This window comes from Podarcis liolepis (genome assembly GCF_965112155.1).
Source record: "Podarcis liolepis genome assembly, chromosome: 1".
NCBI classification, from domain to species: Eukaryota; Metazoa; Chordata; class Lepidosauria; order Squamata; family Lacertidae; genus Podarcis; species Podarcis liolepis.
The window spans coordinates 7,359,014-7,375,235 of record NC_139554.1 but is presented as its reverse complement, the minus strand read 5'-3'; the positions used below and the strand labels follow the sequence as shown (position 1 = coordinate 7,375,235).

The 16,222-nt window shown below is 45.8% G+C and overlaps 1 protein-coding gene across 1 annotated transcript in view; it reads left to right on the top strand.

The window, feature by feature from the left end:
- The first annotated feature begins 5,859 nt into the window (after positions 1-5,859).
- PELI2 (pellino E3 ubiquitin protein ligase family member 2) overlaps positions 5,860-16,222 on the top strand; it is an 82,093-nt gene continuing 71,730 nt past the window's right edge. The window contains exon 1 of the mRNA XM_083515579.1: positions 5,860-6,420. Coding sequence (XP_083371705.1) covers positions 6,344-6,420 — 77 coding nt within the window. The 5' untranslated portion in view covers positions 5,860-6,343. The remainder of the gene's footprint in view (positions 6,421-16,222) is intronic.

Genomic DNA, 16,222 nt, shown 5'->3' with positions numbered 1-16,222 from the left:
TAGTGGTCCTGGGCTCTAAGGGGTCAGATTAGCCTCAACCAGAGCCAGGGCCTTTACAACACTGGCTCCAGTCTGGTGGAACGCTCTGCCTCATGAGACCAGGGCCCTGCGGGATCTGATTTCTTTCCACAGGGCCTGTAAGACAGACTTGTTCCGCCTGGCCTTTGGCTTGGAATCAACTTGATCCCCTCCCCCTCTTTCCTGTTTCCTTTCTCTTTCTGTGATGGAACTCCTATTTGGGGACTTCCCTGGCTTTTTTCTGGCCCACGTAGGACCAGTCTGGATAGTTGGCCTTGGTGAAGATTTGATGTTTTCATCCTCAAAAAAGTTTTTGATTTGAGTTTCTACTGAAATGAGGCTGCATTTTAATGTATTTTAATCTTGTTTTTAAGTTGTATTTTAATCAATTGTTTTTATACCTGGTGTTAGCTGCCCTGAGCCCGGTCTTGGCTGGGGAGGGCAGGGTATAAATAAAATTTATTATTATTGTTATTGTTGTTATTATTATTATTGCCACATATCACAGAATCATAGAATTGGAAGGGACCCCAAGGTCATCTAGTCCAACCCCCTGCAATGCAATGTTTCTCCACCCACTTTTGCCCCGTCTACACACCCCCACCCAGACAAGAGGGTGCAAAGTGGGGCTGGTGAAGAGTGTGACCTTGGAAGAGGGGGCATGGTCTGTATAGTGTCCTGGAGGTCAGGCTGAGGCACGTGGAGGGCCGTGTATAAGCCCTTGGGGGCTGAGGTTCCCCACCCCTTGCTCTAGGGACAGTGTGTGGGACATGGAAAGTGAGATTGATTTAGAGGAGGCAGAAGAGCGTCTGAAGGAGCGTCTGAAGGAGCGTCTGAAGGAGCGTCTCCACCCCCATCGTTCTACCCGGACACTGGGTCCAGCACTGAGGGCCTTCTGGCAGTTCCCTCATTGCGAGAAGCCAAGTTACAGGGAACCAGGCGGAGGGCCTTCTCGGTAGTGGCGCCTTCCCTGTGGAACACCCTCCCACCAGATGTCAAAGAGAACAACAACTACCAGGCTTTTAGAAGACATCTGAAGGCAGCCCTGTTTCGGGAAGCTTTTAATGTTTGATGTATTATAGTATTTTAATATTCTTTTGGAAGCCGCCCAGAGTGGCTGGGGAAGCCCAGCCAGATGGGCGGGGTATAAATAATAAATTATTATTATTATTAAGAGGTGTTTGCGTTTGGAGTAAAACGTGGGGATGCTCAATGAAGGCCGGCTGGCTGGTTTGATTTCTCATGTTGCTTGCCAAAACGTCTTTGCTTTCTCTGACTGCGAGTTACAGGCACAGCTTTCTTCCACGCTAACGTGGCCTAATAAAGAAGATAAATCTGTAATAATTCAGCCCCTGGTTTTTTAATAAAATCTCATTTTTCTCCCTTCTCCCTGGAAAACGCCAGAAAAACCTTCAGTGTTTTTAAGATTAGCTGCTTCCCCCCACATTTCCTTATCTCTGGAAATGACAGGGGCAGGTCTGCACCAGGGAAATGAATAGCTGGAGATCATTTCAGTCCAGGAAAGCCAAAACCCCTCAGTCAAGCAGGCTAGTCCTTTGGGTTCCTGTAGCCTTTGCACCAGCCTGAAAGTCCATAACTCACAGAGGGTTAAAGACTCATTGGCTACCCTCGCCTGGTTTTGCTGGCCAGTCGGAGCCATTTCCCAGGGTGTGGCTGCTGTTGCCTGCTGGCAGCTTCTAGCAGCCACAGGTGAGAGCTGAGTGCAGGGTGGGGACTATAATTCTACGATTCTATGAAAGGTGGACAAACTATCCCAGAAGGAGCTAAAGCCCCTCCCCTCCCATCCTATGCAAACCTCCAGCCAAGTAATGTGTACATAAATGCTTATGCATCAGGGTTAAGTGTGCATCTATTAGTGAAAACAATATAGCAAAACGCATTATATTAGGGGGAAGTTGTGCTGCAAAAATGTGTACATTAGGGGAAATTGCATACAAATGCGTGCTGTATTAGGAGGACTTTGCAATGAAACGATGGGGAGTTTTCACAAGGACTTCTTCTTGTTGCAGCAAACTGATGTGGAAATGTGGAAGACCAAACTCAAGTGGAAAAATTAGAAATGGAGAGAACCCGAAATGGACAGATTCACTAATATTCAGAATAGTAACCATGAACTCAGGGTTGATTCAGATGCTTTGATTATGTGTTTTGGATTGCAGCCAACTTAAGTCCTACTTGGTGTAGACTCACCAAAATTATTGAATCCGAGTTACTCGTGTCCATTAATTTTAGTGGCAGGAGAGGTTGTGTCAGCATATTTACAAGCAGTTTATTCAGCATACATCAGGACAAAAGGAAAAACATGTCTTCTCCCTTTTCATGTCCAAGCAAGCAGCATAAGCAATGTTGTTGTTTGTTGTTGTTTAGTCGTTTAGTAGTGTTCGACTCTTCATGACCCCCTGGACCAGAGCATGCCAGGCACTCCTGTCTTCCACTGCTGGTAGCTTTGAGAACACTGTCCAACCATCTTGTCCTCTGTCATCCCCTTCTCCTTGTGCCCTCCATCTTTCCCAATATCAGGGTCTTTTCCAGGGAGTCTTCTCTTCTCATGAGGTGGCCAAAGTATTGGGAGTCTCAGCTTCAGGATGTGTCCTTCCAGTGAGCACTCAGGGCTGATTTCCTTAAGAATGGTTTGATCTTCTTGCAGTCCATGGGACTCTCAAGAGTCTCCTCCAGCACCATAATTCAAAAGTATCAATTCTTCTGCGATCAGCCTTCTTTATGGTCCAGCTCTCACTTCCATACATCACTCTTCGGAAAACCATAGCTTTAACTATACGGACCTTTGTCAGCAAGATGATGTTTCTGCTTTTTAAGATGCTGTCTCGGTTTGTCATTGCTTTTCTCCCAAGAAGCAGGCGACTTTTAATTCTGTGACTGCTGTCACCACCTGCAGTGATCATGGAGCCCAAGAAGGTAAAATCTCTCACTACCTCCATTTCTTCCCCTTCTCCTTCATGGATCACTGGATTGCCATGGCAAAGGGGCTTAAATAACTCAGAGAGCTATGCCGTGCAGGGTCACTCAAGATGGACAGGTCATAGTGGAGAGTTTTGACCAAAACGTGATCCACCTGGAACAGGAACTGGCAAGCCACTTCAGTATCCCTGCCAAGAAAACCCCATGGACAAAGACAACAAGCATAAGCAATAGCTATACACAAAACGGACGTTCCCAGCAAGCAGTGCTGGAGTGTAAACAGGCATGTGACATACAACAATCCACACATCTGTTCTTAAGGTGGAATGGAATATTCTAACAGTAGACTCTCCTCCCTTGGAGGTTCTGAACCAGAGGTTGGATGGCCATCTGTCATGGATGCTTTAGTTGCAATTCCTCCATTGCAGGTGGTTTGGGCTAGATGACTCTTGGGTTCCATCCAACTTTACAATTCTATGATTCCTAAGTGGTAGCAGGGAGCAAGGGCTGAATGTAACCACCCTGATTTGAAAGCTAACCAGGGATCAGGTATCCCATAAATAAGTCATACAAGCCAAATGTTCCCATTCCAGACGCTCAAGGCAGGAAAATAAACTTGGCTTGGGATATCTACTTGTCTGTCACGTAGCCCAACAGACATTAATAATTTGATCAACTGCTTTTATCCACAAGTCTAAACCAAAAAAATTAGAGAGGAGGATGGAGAAAAATGTTCCTTTACATAAAAAAGAGAGAAAAGAATGATATAATAACCCTGCTCAGCTCCCTAAAGAGAAAGAGCTGTAAGGCTCAGGATACTTGTTAAGGCTGGAAAGATAAAACAGCATATCAATGACTCCAAAGAGGGAACATGGACTTTAAACATTTTCACTTTAAATTCTTCATTTAAAAAGTGCGTGTGTGTTTCTAAAAAAAATAAAACTCCCTGAAGAACAAAGAATCCAGCAGTTAAGACAATTTATTTTCGTCTCAGAAGATGAAACAATGGAAGCGGTTGAGACCAGAGAATTTAAAACTGTCGTTTCCAATTGCTGATAAATTAAAGCCCAGAGAAGAAAAGTCACTTACCTCAGCTGCGCACCGAACTTCTTGATCCTGGAAACAAGCCACACTGGATTTAAACCGGCACTTCTTCTCTGCCTTTGATGCCCTTCTTAGGGCAGACTCCAGGTTACACGCAGCTGGGTATTTCTTTCCCTTGATTTTTCTGTATACTCTACTGAAAAGCAGGCTTGGTGGCTGACATCCTGAGCGGAAGAGTAGTGGCGGTGGAAGGAGGTTTGCTTAAATCCTGTATCTGCTGTAGGTCAGAAAGCTTTCTCTGGTGGTGGTGGGGTTTATGCTGATAGCCAAACACTACTGCTATTCTAAACAGGTGCACAAAACTTTTCTTCTGTGTACACATTACCAACTTAAAAAACACAGCTAGGTTGTTCCTTTTCTCAGTTTGGATCAAAGCTGGTTTGGGGGAAAAACACAGAATCACAGAGCTGGAAATTGGCCATGGCTAATGCCATGTGCTCCTCGGATAAAGGCTGGTATATAAATTTAATAAATAAATAAAATAAAATGTGGACACTGCTTTCGAAACCACCGCAAACCAGAGTCAATGGGAGAATGCATACACAGCCTAAATCTTGGAAGGAAAGCTATTGTGGCACAAATTTAAAAGCCTGGTTTTGGGGTGGGGAATTCAGTAGGGCAAGTCAATATTTCATCTTATGCGGCAGTGTGCACTCAGTAGCCCTAGAGCTCTGCCTTCCTTGCTGGCATTAGCTCTACAGTTTTAATGAAAGGCCTGGCGCTGTGCTGTTTTTAATTGTAATAATTTGTATGGATTTGCATAGATTTTTTATGTGTGTGTATATGATCCTGTTGAAATTCCTGTGTTGCGGGGGGTTGGACCACGTGAGCCTCGGCGTTCTTTCCAACTCTACAGATTCTATGGTTATATACCATTTATTGCTTTGCTTTGTTTTTGTTGTGTATTTTGAGTTTTTACCTTGAATTTTTCTGCTGTGAACTGCCTTGACGTCTATGGATGAAGGGTGGCATACGAGTTTTATGAATAATAAAAATAAGATAACAAGTATGATGATGATGATAATATATACACATAATCAGGTGACATATATATCTATAAAAAGGTAAAGGGACCCCTGACCATTAGGTCCAGTCGTGGCCGACTCTGGGGTTGCGGCGCTCATCTCGCTTTACTGGCCGAGGGAGCCAGCATACAGCTTCCGGGTCATGTGGTCAGCATGACTAAGCCGCTTCTGGCGAACCAGAGCAGCGCACGGAAACGCCGTTTACCTTCCCGCCGGAGCGGTACCTATTTATCTACTTGCACTTTGACGTGATTTCGAACTGCTAGGTTGGCAGGAGCAGGGACCGAGCAATGGGAGCTCACCCCGTCGCGGGGATTCGAATCTCCGACCTTCTGATCGGCAAGTCCTAGGCTCTATGGTTTAACCCACAGCGCCACCCGCATATATATAGATATATATCTAGTTTTAATTCTATAAATTTCCAATTTGATGGCTATTTCCACACCTGTGTTTTTAGCTGTTCCTATTCTTGTCTACAAGGCGCCTTGAGCCAGGTGGAGTAGAGATAATAATAATAATAATAATAATAATAATAATAATAATAAAATAATAATAATAATAATAATAATAATAATAATAATAATAATAATAATAATAATAATAATAATAATAATAATAATTTCATGCAGTTTCCAACGTCCTCCTCGCCCACTCCCAATCCTATCCCTCTGGTTTATGAAAGGCGGCATTGACTTTCAGAGGAGGCGGCGGGCCCTTTAAGCGCCTCCCCCTCCCTTCCCCTTTACTCCTCTGTTTACATAACAGAGCGGACGATACCATCGCGGCTTTTGGGACGGGAACGGAGGTGGGTGTCGAAGGAGAGCCGAGGGGGTGGGGCCATTCCACGCCTCCTCCCCCTCCCCCTCTTGGGAGGCGGCGCTTACTGACTTGGTCTCTCCCGACCTCCCCCTCTGGCAGTTGGGGGCTGTTGTCGCTGGGCGCTCGCCGAGGAGGGAAGAGCGAGGAGTCCGCGGCGGGCGGGCGCGCGAAGAGTGGGGGGAAACGGGGGACGATTTCGACCGACCGAGCGACTGACTGAGGGAAGAAAGAGAGGAAGAAAGAGAGAAAGAGGGCCGAGAAGCGGAGGGGAAGAAAGAGACGCCGGACGGACTTCTTTTTTATATAGATAAATAAGAATAAAATATTATTCTTCATCTTACCCGCCCCCCGTCAGGTTTTGTTGTTGTTGTTGTTGTTGTGGTTGTTGTTGCCCCGCATGGGATTATAGCGGCGGCTGAGGCGGCGGCGGCGGCCCCATGTTTTCTCCCAGCCAGGAGGAGCACTGCGCGCCCAACAAGGAGCCCGTCAAATATGGGGAGCTCGTGGTGCTCGGGTGAGTCGACGCGCGCGCACCTCTGTGTCTGTGTGTGTCTCGTGTGGACGCGCGTTCACGTGTGTGCGCGTGTTTCGCGAGGAATCCAGCCGGTGGTGCCGTTGCGGTGTGTGTGTGTGTGTGCGGACCCTTGTTTGTTTGTTTGTGGGCCCCCCCTCTATTGTGTGTCTCGTGTGGACGCGCGTTCACGTGTGTGCGCGTGTTTCCTGAGGAATCCTGCCTGGTGGTGTTGTGCGTGTGTTTTTTAAGAGAGAGGCTTGTATGTGGGGAGACCCCCATTGTGTGTGTGTGTATGATAGAAGGGGGGGGGTTAAATTCAAGAGGGGGGCGGCGGTCTTTTTTGAGGGGTGGGTGACTCATTTACTAGGGGGGTGCCTGTTGTGACTGATCGGCCTTGTTGAGGGATCCCCCTCTTGTGAATTCACAATGGGTGAAAGTGTGTTGTGTTGTTCTGTTGTGTTGGTGGGGTTTTGTTCCGAGATTGGGGTCTCCTTCTCTTTTTTGAAGGGTGTGTTGAGAAACGGGGGGGGGGAACGTGGTGCTGATAGTGGGGTGTCCCTTGGTGTCTTCCTGACCCTGTTTTTTTTGTGGGGGGAGGCCCTTGGAGTTGGCCTGGGTGTGGGGGTGTTGATAAAGTGCAGAGATAACTGGGGGGTCCTTATTTGTCTTGGAGAAAACTGGGGGGGCTGTTGGGTGAGGGCTGCTGGCACCCCTGCGAGAGTTTTTTTTTGGGGGGGGATTGTTCAGAGAGAGTGCCCACCAGGGGAACCAGGACCCTTGTGTGTTTGTGTAGAGAAGTAAGTAATATATTGGACGGGTGAGGAGGGGGTCTTATTTGGGATCCCTTTCTCCCCAATTAAGGGAGATGAGGAACGTGCAGGGGGGAGGGAAGAGAAGAAGAGTTTCCCCTGGGAAGTGACTCTGGAGTGGGACCCAGACGTGCCCCATGAGAGAGACCCCTGAAGTGATGGGGAGGGTTGGGCGTGCAGGGGAGGATATGTGTTAATCTCCTGTGTTCTTTCCCCCCCATCTATAGCATAAAATAGTAGTAATATATCTGTTACTACGACTGCTTGTTTGCTTTGAGATGCAAATGGATCTTGGGAAAGGATGGTTGGAAAAGATTGTGTTTAGCTCTTGGGGTGAGGGTGGGGATGAGGTTGCTTTCCCTTGGAAAATTACATCTTTCTCCCTCCCCCCCCCTTAATTTTTGGAAGCAGGAAAGCCTCTGGGGGCTGTTGGTGGGGTGGAAAGACATCTGCCAAGAGTGTGTGTGTGGGGAGAGGAGTCTTGTGTGTCAGCTGGTAGGGAGGAGGTAAAGAGGAGTTTGGTGGCTGGAGGAAGACCCCCTGCAAAGGGAAAGAAGCTAAAGGGGGGGTCTAGTCTGTGTGAGAAGCAAGCAGAGGGGGGAGGCAGGAGGATTAGTGAGTGTGCTTGAGGGGTTAGGAGTAGTTTGCATGTGGGAGGGGTGGAAAGGGTGCAGAGGGAGGGGCAGGCAGGTGCTAGCACGCCTGGGGCCCTGTATGCTTTGTGCTTGAAGTTAACAGATAGAGACAGATCCTAAAGTTGATTCGTTCATGTTTGGCTTTAGAAGAGGAGCCCCCATTCATTGACAGGGGGGCTGATCCTCCAGCTGCCTGCTCCTCATTTTCTCAGTTTACTCCTGGGATGCAAGGGTGTGGGAGGGTGCACTGTTCAGGAAGAAAACACCCCCAGGGTGAAGTGAGGAGGGGATTCAATGGACTTCTTAAACTTTGGTCAATAAGCATGGCTTTTGCATGTGTGTTGGGGTTAGGGACTGGTTGTGTGGCCCTACAATTGTCGGGGGGGGGGGGGGCTTGCTTTCTGCAGACGTTAGTCACAGCTTGTCAGGAGGACATGTGCTTTGGTTAATCCTTGACCCACAGCTTAGTCAGTTCCCTTGGAGCTTGTGTTTGCCTCTGGCCTAATATGTATCTAGGACTGAATTCCCCCTCCTATCTTGGCTGAGCCTGCAGGATTGCCAGGCATAATAGCTTGGCTTGTTACATGGGAGCAGTAGAGCTGAGGGCTGTGTGCTTAGCCCTCTCAGGCATGCCACTGTTTCAGAGCAAGGGAGAAAGCTATCAGTGTCGTAAGATACAGGAGCTGCTTCCAGCTTGGACAGATCTCAAAGAAAACTTGCAACGTTCCCAAGTATGCAATATGACAGCAGCAGAGATGGTGACAGACTCTCTTTTTCTAAGTTCGTCACATACAAAGGAATGTGCAAAAGGAGATTATCCATCTCTGCACAGATCCTAGTCTGCAGATGGCTACTCCCTGCCTTTATGATGCTCTTTGTAATTAAAGGCTTCGTGCCATCCACTTCCTGACTCCTGGCAGTGTATTATTTACTGTGATAGACATTGTTTTGTTTCCCCAGATGCTATGTGTGTGGTGTTGCTGATGCATAGTGGATGGCAGATGTGTGGGGGGGGGGAGGGATATATAAGAGATGGACAGCACTCCTCCTTCACTGCCAGTTCATGGGGAGGGGGTTATTTGTGTAATCCGCTTGGTGTTATGCTTCAGCCCTGCTGTTCTAGCTTGGAGCCTTGCTGCTGAGTGCCACAGAAACTGATGCTGAACGTAAGGCATCTAAGCCCATATTCACTGAGCCCCAGCGAGCCCTGCAAGTGTGTTTAATCTCGATAGCTGAGCGTGCATATGATGTACAGCGGGCAAGTGAACTTGTTTGATTGAATAAACAAAGCATGAAACACTCTGTGAGGCATAGGCCTCTGCATGGAAAACCCACCCCGTCTATGAAATAATGCTCTGGAGTACACTCCAGTAAGCATGAGCTGTTTTTGGACATATCCAAAAGGATACAGGATCGGTGGGCTTGAAACAAAGCCAGCAGCAGAAAACTGCTCTTACTTTAGCCTTCTGTTCTTGGTAAACCTTTGTAGCCTGTGGTGTGAGTTTCTTAACACTATTCTGTGTTTGGCAGCACAAGGAATCTGTCAAAATCTGGTTACTAAGGAGGAATGGATTATTTTAGCAATCGCTGTGAAAATGTAACACGACTTCAAATACTTGAAAGGCTTGAGATGTGGCAAAGCTGTTTATCTCAGCAGTTTCAGGTGGAAAAATCCATGTTAAGTTGCTAACAGCAGAGAGTGGTTTACTTGGAGTGGTGGCATGCTGAAAGCAGAGGGGGAACCTCAGCTGTGCTGTTCAGGTTGTGTCATTTCTGGAACTCCCATTTAATGTCAAATTCTTAATTTAATTAGGTGGGACAGATTCATTTTGTGCTGCAGCTGCTTGCTTGGTCACAGCTGGAATGGAAAGGAATTAGCTGTTGTGGTTTTTAATAGTAATTGAAAGTACAGAGGTGCAGGACACTTTGGTTGCAATTTGAACTTTGGTTTAGTTTCAAAACATTTGTTAAGGGATATTCTCACTGATTGCTTTCTATGAACAAATGTATCTTGTAGCTGTATTTTACTGCATTGTGAAATAATAAAAACAATGTGTGTCCCCTTTCTCAGTAGTCCTCAGTGTTGGATTTAGGGGTTTGTGTTGTGTGCCCCCCCCGAAAGCCCACCTCCCCCAGCTGTGTGTTGTGAAGCATTTGAGATTTTAAACTATATCTACGTAACTGATACACAATTTTAATTATTTTATAAAAGTACCAGCCACCAATATTAATAACACTGATATTAAAGAAGATTTATGCTTTTTACTGAAGCAGTTCTTCAGCTATGCCAGTGATACATCTAATCCTCTCCTGGCTGGACTGTAGCAAACCACGTTTTGAAACACAAGGTGCCATTAGGGCTAGAATATCTGGACAATAAAAATCTGTTGAGCAGATTGAGGGTGAGGTTTTCTGCTTGAGCCTGAACCAATTTATAGTAGTCTATTTTGGAAAAAGAAGAGGAGATTTTAAGTTGTTGTTTTACTCAAAACATCTTCCTCTCTTCTTTTTTCAAGATGCTTAATCATTCAGTACAGTGCTACAAATAGCATTTTGCTATTTTCCCCCCAGAATTGGATCATTAGTAGGAAATAATCACAGAACAGCTTGAACATCTGTTCAGCATTCTTTTTTAAAAAAATACAGAATAAGTAATCTTTGTGTAATCTTATGCTATTACCAGTGCCTTAAAATGAAGAACTCCAGGTAACAAGGTTTTGAATGAGATAATCACATCCTTGGAGGATTAGAAATAACTTGAATGGTTTGTGGTTTAGAGGTGTTAATGTAATCATAACAGTGTATCTTGTTGTGACAATTGCTGAACTGTAGATATAGTAAAGTGATCTGTTTAATAATAAACAAACAAGCAAAGAAACAAATAAAACTAGCCAATTTCCCTTAAATAGCAAAGACGGGTTGTGCTGCAAGTAACTTTAAAAATATAAGAAGACTGAAGTGAGTGAGTAGTAATACTAAATGAAATAATTTCGGACCTTCTGTCTGATTGAGTTTTCTCTACCCTTCAGTGACTGCTTCACATTCAGACATCTCTGTATAGGGATAGTTCTCTGTACAAATGTAAACTTGGGAAAAATTAATTGCGCTGGAAGAACTGTGCACACTTGCCAAAAATAGCATGTTATTGCTGCTGTAAATGCATTTTAATGACCTTTCCCCAGTAGCCTAGCTTGATTCTTTGTAAATATAAGTAATGTGGTAGTAAATGTGTGGGAAAGGCTTTCTTGTACAGTATACTTTTATGTGGCTGATACTGTGATGAAGAAAATGCATGCTCCTGTAAATTAAGCCAGACCAGTAAAACAACTAGTTGAGAAGGACCATCTTTGTGATTTGTAAGAATATCCAGAAGAGTTGCCTATTCCTGATAATATATATAATACATTGGTCCACTAATTGGGAAGCAGAGCAGCCTGCCTCAGATATGAAACCTAGGAAGTGCAAGAGACTTAGCTAGTCAGCAAGTCTGCATCCATGTATGTGTGTTCATGCACGTTTCTAAAACATACCAGTATATAACTTTGGGTGAATAGGCATAGGCACCAATATCAATCCCTAGGGATAGCACTGAACTGTTGATTTGTTTCCTACTCTGTGTTTCCTGTTTCTTAACCACAGGAGGAATTCTTTTGTTCCATAACTGTTAAGGTTACTCAGAAGTCTTTTGCAAGGTACAGTGGTGCCTCGCAAGACGAAATTAATTCGTTCCGCAAGTCTCTTCGTCTTGCGGTTTTTTCGTCTTGCGATGCACGGTTTCCCATAGGAATGCATTGAAAATCAATTAATGCGTTCCTAGGGAAACCGCCTTCAGACCAGGTCCGGGGACAGTCTGTCCCCGGACCTCTTCTGAAGGCTGGGGGGGGGGGGAACAAGGGCTTTTCTTCCCACCCCCAGCATTTTAAAAAACCCTGGGACAGCGGAGGACTTCTCCGCTGTCCGGGGCGATCTTAAAATGCTGGCGGGCGGCATTTTAAAATCGCCCCGGACAGCGGAGGACTTCTCCGCTGTCCGGGGCGATTTAAAAGCCCCTGGGAAGGCAGGCAGGGGGGACAAAGACTTTCGCCCCCTGCCCGCCTTCAGAAGGTGTTCCCGCCCCCCGCCCCGCTTCGGAACAGCTTTCCGAAGTGGGGCGGCTGGGGCAGGTGTCCCCGCCCCCCCTCCCCACTTCGGAACAGCTTTCCGAAGTGGGGCGGCTGGGGCAGGTGTCCCCGCCCCCCCTCCCCACTTCGGAACAGCTTTCCGAAGTGGGGCGGCTGGGGCAGGTGTCCCCGCCCCCCCCCTTCGGAACAGCATTTTAAAACCTCCCCGGGACACGGGGAGATTTTAAAATGCTGGGGGTCGGCAGCTAACGCTTTGCTCCCGACCCCCAGCATTTTAAAATCTCCCAGGGACAGAGACTTCTCTGCTGTCCCTTGGAGATTTTAAAATGCTGGGGGTCGGCAGCGAACGCTTCGCTCCCGCCCGCCAGCATTTTAAGATCGCCCGGGGCAGGCGGGGGGAAGGCAGGCGGGGGGGAGCAAAGACTTTTGCCCCCCGCCGGCCTTCAGAAGAGGTCCTCTTCTGAAGGCCGGCTGTGGGCGAAAGTCTTTGCTCCCGACCGCCAGCATTTCCCTATGGGCTTTCGTCTTGCGATGCAAGCCCATAGGGAAATTCGTCTTGCGAAGCGCCTCCAAAACAGAAAACCCTTTCGTCTTGCGGGTTTTCCGTCTTGCGAGGCATTCGTCTTGCGGGGTACCACTGTACTAAGACTTTTAAAATGCTTCTGACAAAGCACACAGTGTCAGTTGAATACTTTATTTTAGTATTAAGGATGGCTGAATCTGTTTCTCGTTTTCCCAATCTTAAGTTCAGTTATACACACGTTCACATCAGTTTGTTTTTTAAAAAAAGGCATGAAATTTCACCAGCTTTTTCATGCAAATTTGTCATAATATACACATGTTTGCAAAGCAATTGCCCTCCCAATACAGTGCCATTTTTAAAATTTATTATTAAAATAATTATATGCATTTTTATGCACACTTTACCTCACTATATTTTTGTATGCATTATTTGGTTGGAGAACTGCATTGCAAGATTTGGAGAAGGAGTGGAAATTTCAAAGGATGACTGTTTCAGTTTCTGTATGGTTTCAGAATGTGTGAATTAGGTAGGTTTGCCTTTAAATGTAGATCAATTTCCCCTTGCTTATTCTTGAGAAGGATGGAAAAGCATTTTTATAAGTACAGGATGCAAGAATCAAAATGGGTGGTGAGTTTAAGCATGCTGTTTGAGTGTGCATGATTACTTTTACTTCTGGCATGATGTTGCTGATGCAAAACAATCTCTGTCCTCATATAGTAATCACTGGTTTAAAGTCAGTAGGATGTACAGTGGTACCTCTGATTACGTACTTAATTCATTCCGGAGGTCCGTTCTTAACCTGAAACTGTTCTTAACCTGAAGCACCACTTTAGCTAATGGGGCCTCCCGCTGTTGCTGTGCCTCAGCTGCACAATTTCTGTTCTCATCCTGAAGCGAAGTTCTTAACCCGAGGTGCTATTTCTGGGTTAGCAGAGTCTGTAGCCTGAAGCGTATGTAACTTGAAGCGTATGTAATCCGAGGTACCACTGTATAAGTAACAGAAGCATGGAAGCCCAGGTTTCTCTGCCATAAGGGAAGGCAGAAAAGAAGCTCAGGCCTGGACATCAGCTCCTGAAGTCAGCCTCAAAATGTTTTGTACCGTTTGTTTGTTTAACATTTTAATTGTAAACCACCTTGGGTTCCTCAGCAGAAAGGCAGTATGTAAAGGCAGTAAAATAAGTAAGTGGCAACCAGTAGTTTGCCTCTATAGTATATATAAATGTTTAAAATAGACTGCATACCTTTAGCTGCTTTGCTTTTAGAAAAAGAAAAAGGGAGGGGGAGAGCTAAAGGTACTGCTGGTGACCTATTGCTCTGAAAGAGTTCTTATACTTTGAGTATACTGAAATATTTACGGTAGGTGACAAACACACTTTCAAACTGCCCTAGCCCTCTGCATCCTGTCCTCTTCAAAGAATCAATTTTTATGCAAGATACAGTATATTAAAAGGGCACTTGAAAAGCTTCTCCTTAGGATTGACTTTGTTCCCCAGGCGTAATACTTTGATGCAGCGCACATGTATTTCAAGGGATTTAGAATCTGCCTTCTAGAGCTACAGTCCAGCTAAAATGGGAATTGTTGTGCCCCTGGTTACATTAGTACAGTGGTACCTCTGGTTATGAACTTAATTCGTTCCGGAGGTCCGTTCTTAAGTTGAAACGGTTCTTATCCTGAGGTGCCATTAGTGAAAGTGCGCCTCCGGTGTGCGACTTCCACTCGCATCCGGGGCAAAGTTCGCTACCGGGAGCAACTACTTCCGGGTTAGTGGAGCTCATAACCCAAAGCGTGTGTAAACAGAAGCGTGCGTAACCAGAGGTATCATAGAATCATAGAATCATAGAGTTGGAAGAGACCACAAGGGCCATCGAGTCCAACCCCCTGCCAAGCAGGAAACACCATCAGAGCACTCCTGACATATGGTTGTCAAGCCTCTGCTTAAAGACCCCCAAAGAAGGAGACTCCACCACACTCCTTGGCAGCAAATTCCACTGTCAAACAGCTCTTACTGTCAGGAAGTTCTGTACCACTGTACCAGCTATTTGGTATCCTTTGCTCAGCCAGCACCATCTTGCCCACTCCTCTGCCTAAAATTACAAAGTTAAACATCATAATGCAAGAACTGCAACATGCCCACTAGAGTCCAGTGCCACTGCACATTACTGCACAGTCTGCCAGTCATGCTTGCCATACCTGGACACAATCCCTAACACCAGCACCAGACAGGATGCCGAAAGATACCGTATTTTTCGCCCTATAGGACGCACTTTCCCCCCTCCAAAAATGAAGGGGAAATGTGTGTGCGTCCTATGGGGTGAATGCAGGCTTTCTCTGAAGCCTGGAGAGCGAGGGGGGTTGGTGCGCACCGACCCCCTTCGCTCTCCAGGCTTCAGGAAACTATCCGCAAGCCGTGGGAGAGCTGCACGAAGTCACGCAGCTCTCCCACGGCTTGCGGAGAGCTGCCTGCACCCAGAAGCCTGGGGCGCGCTGAGCTCAGCATGCCCCAGGCTTCGAGCTTCTCGCAGCTCTCCCACGGGGGCTGGGGTTGGGGGAAGCTCGGGCTTCCCCCGCCCCAGCCCCGCGCCTGTGGGGGAAAATATTTTTTTTCTTTATTTCCCCCCCCCCAAAAAAAACTAGGTGCGCCCTATGGGCCGGTGCACCCTATGGGGCGAAAAATACAGTAATTCTATGTTGCTGCTAACACCTCACCTTTTGTTTTCCCTTTCCTCACTTTCTTCTGGACTGCTGTGTTGAAATTGTTCTTTAACTTGTGTTCTTGTTATTGCTGATGTTTTAACTCCCTTGAACACCTTTTGGTTGATAGGCAGGATACAAATGTAACAAAGATGCAAATAAATAAATAAATAAATAGGTCTTCAGGGGTAAGAAATATTCTTAATTATTCTTCTCAGTCTGGAGCTGAGAAGCTATAACATATGAAGGTAGACCCATGAAAGCTTTGCCCAGCTGTGGATTTTGGAATTCTTATTTCTAGTGGATTGTGGTCTACTTTTGCTATTTATGGTTTCTTTTCTTTTCTGTATGAAGTTTTCCGAAGGAAAAGAAAATCTATATAGTGAATGAATATAAATGAATAAGTCTGTATTGATGGGTTGGGTTTGTGTGAGTACGTTCATGAAGATGCTTGGGAGCAGTAGGTGTTGATAAAAATTAGTGTTTTATTGAACTGTTACACGGTGCATTTTTACTGACTGGATAGGTCACTAACAGAGGCAAAGCTCTCTTTTCCTGCAGGTCAAACACCTGTATTATCCAACTGAGTTGTCTGTGTTTCGTTTTTAGTTTATTTCTTTGTTTGGTCCATTGTTTTCTCCCTAGCATTTATTGTACTATTTGCATCTTTGATGAAACTCATTAAAAACACAGGTGTTCTTATTTTATTTGCGCAGTGTTGTTACCTATTCAGTACATTTGCATGTATTCATACAAGGCAGCCATGGGATGAAACCTTGACTGGCTGACTTGACAGTATGATGGTTTTATTCCCGGGTCAGTGGGAGTGCTATTTTTTGGTGAGCATTTATGCTGGTAATGTCCTTCCTAATAGTAATAACTAACTGTTCTCTCTTTTCAACCCCCCCCCCCAAACATTGAGACATTCTACTTCCTCTTTGCTTCTGCGAGTCTGATTAATTAATCTGGAAAGAGAACAAAGGCCTTCGAATCAGTCTCCTGTTTGGTTTCATCTACCACCT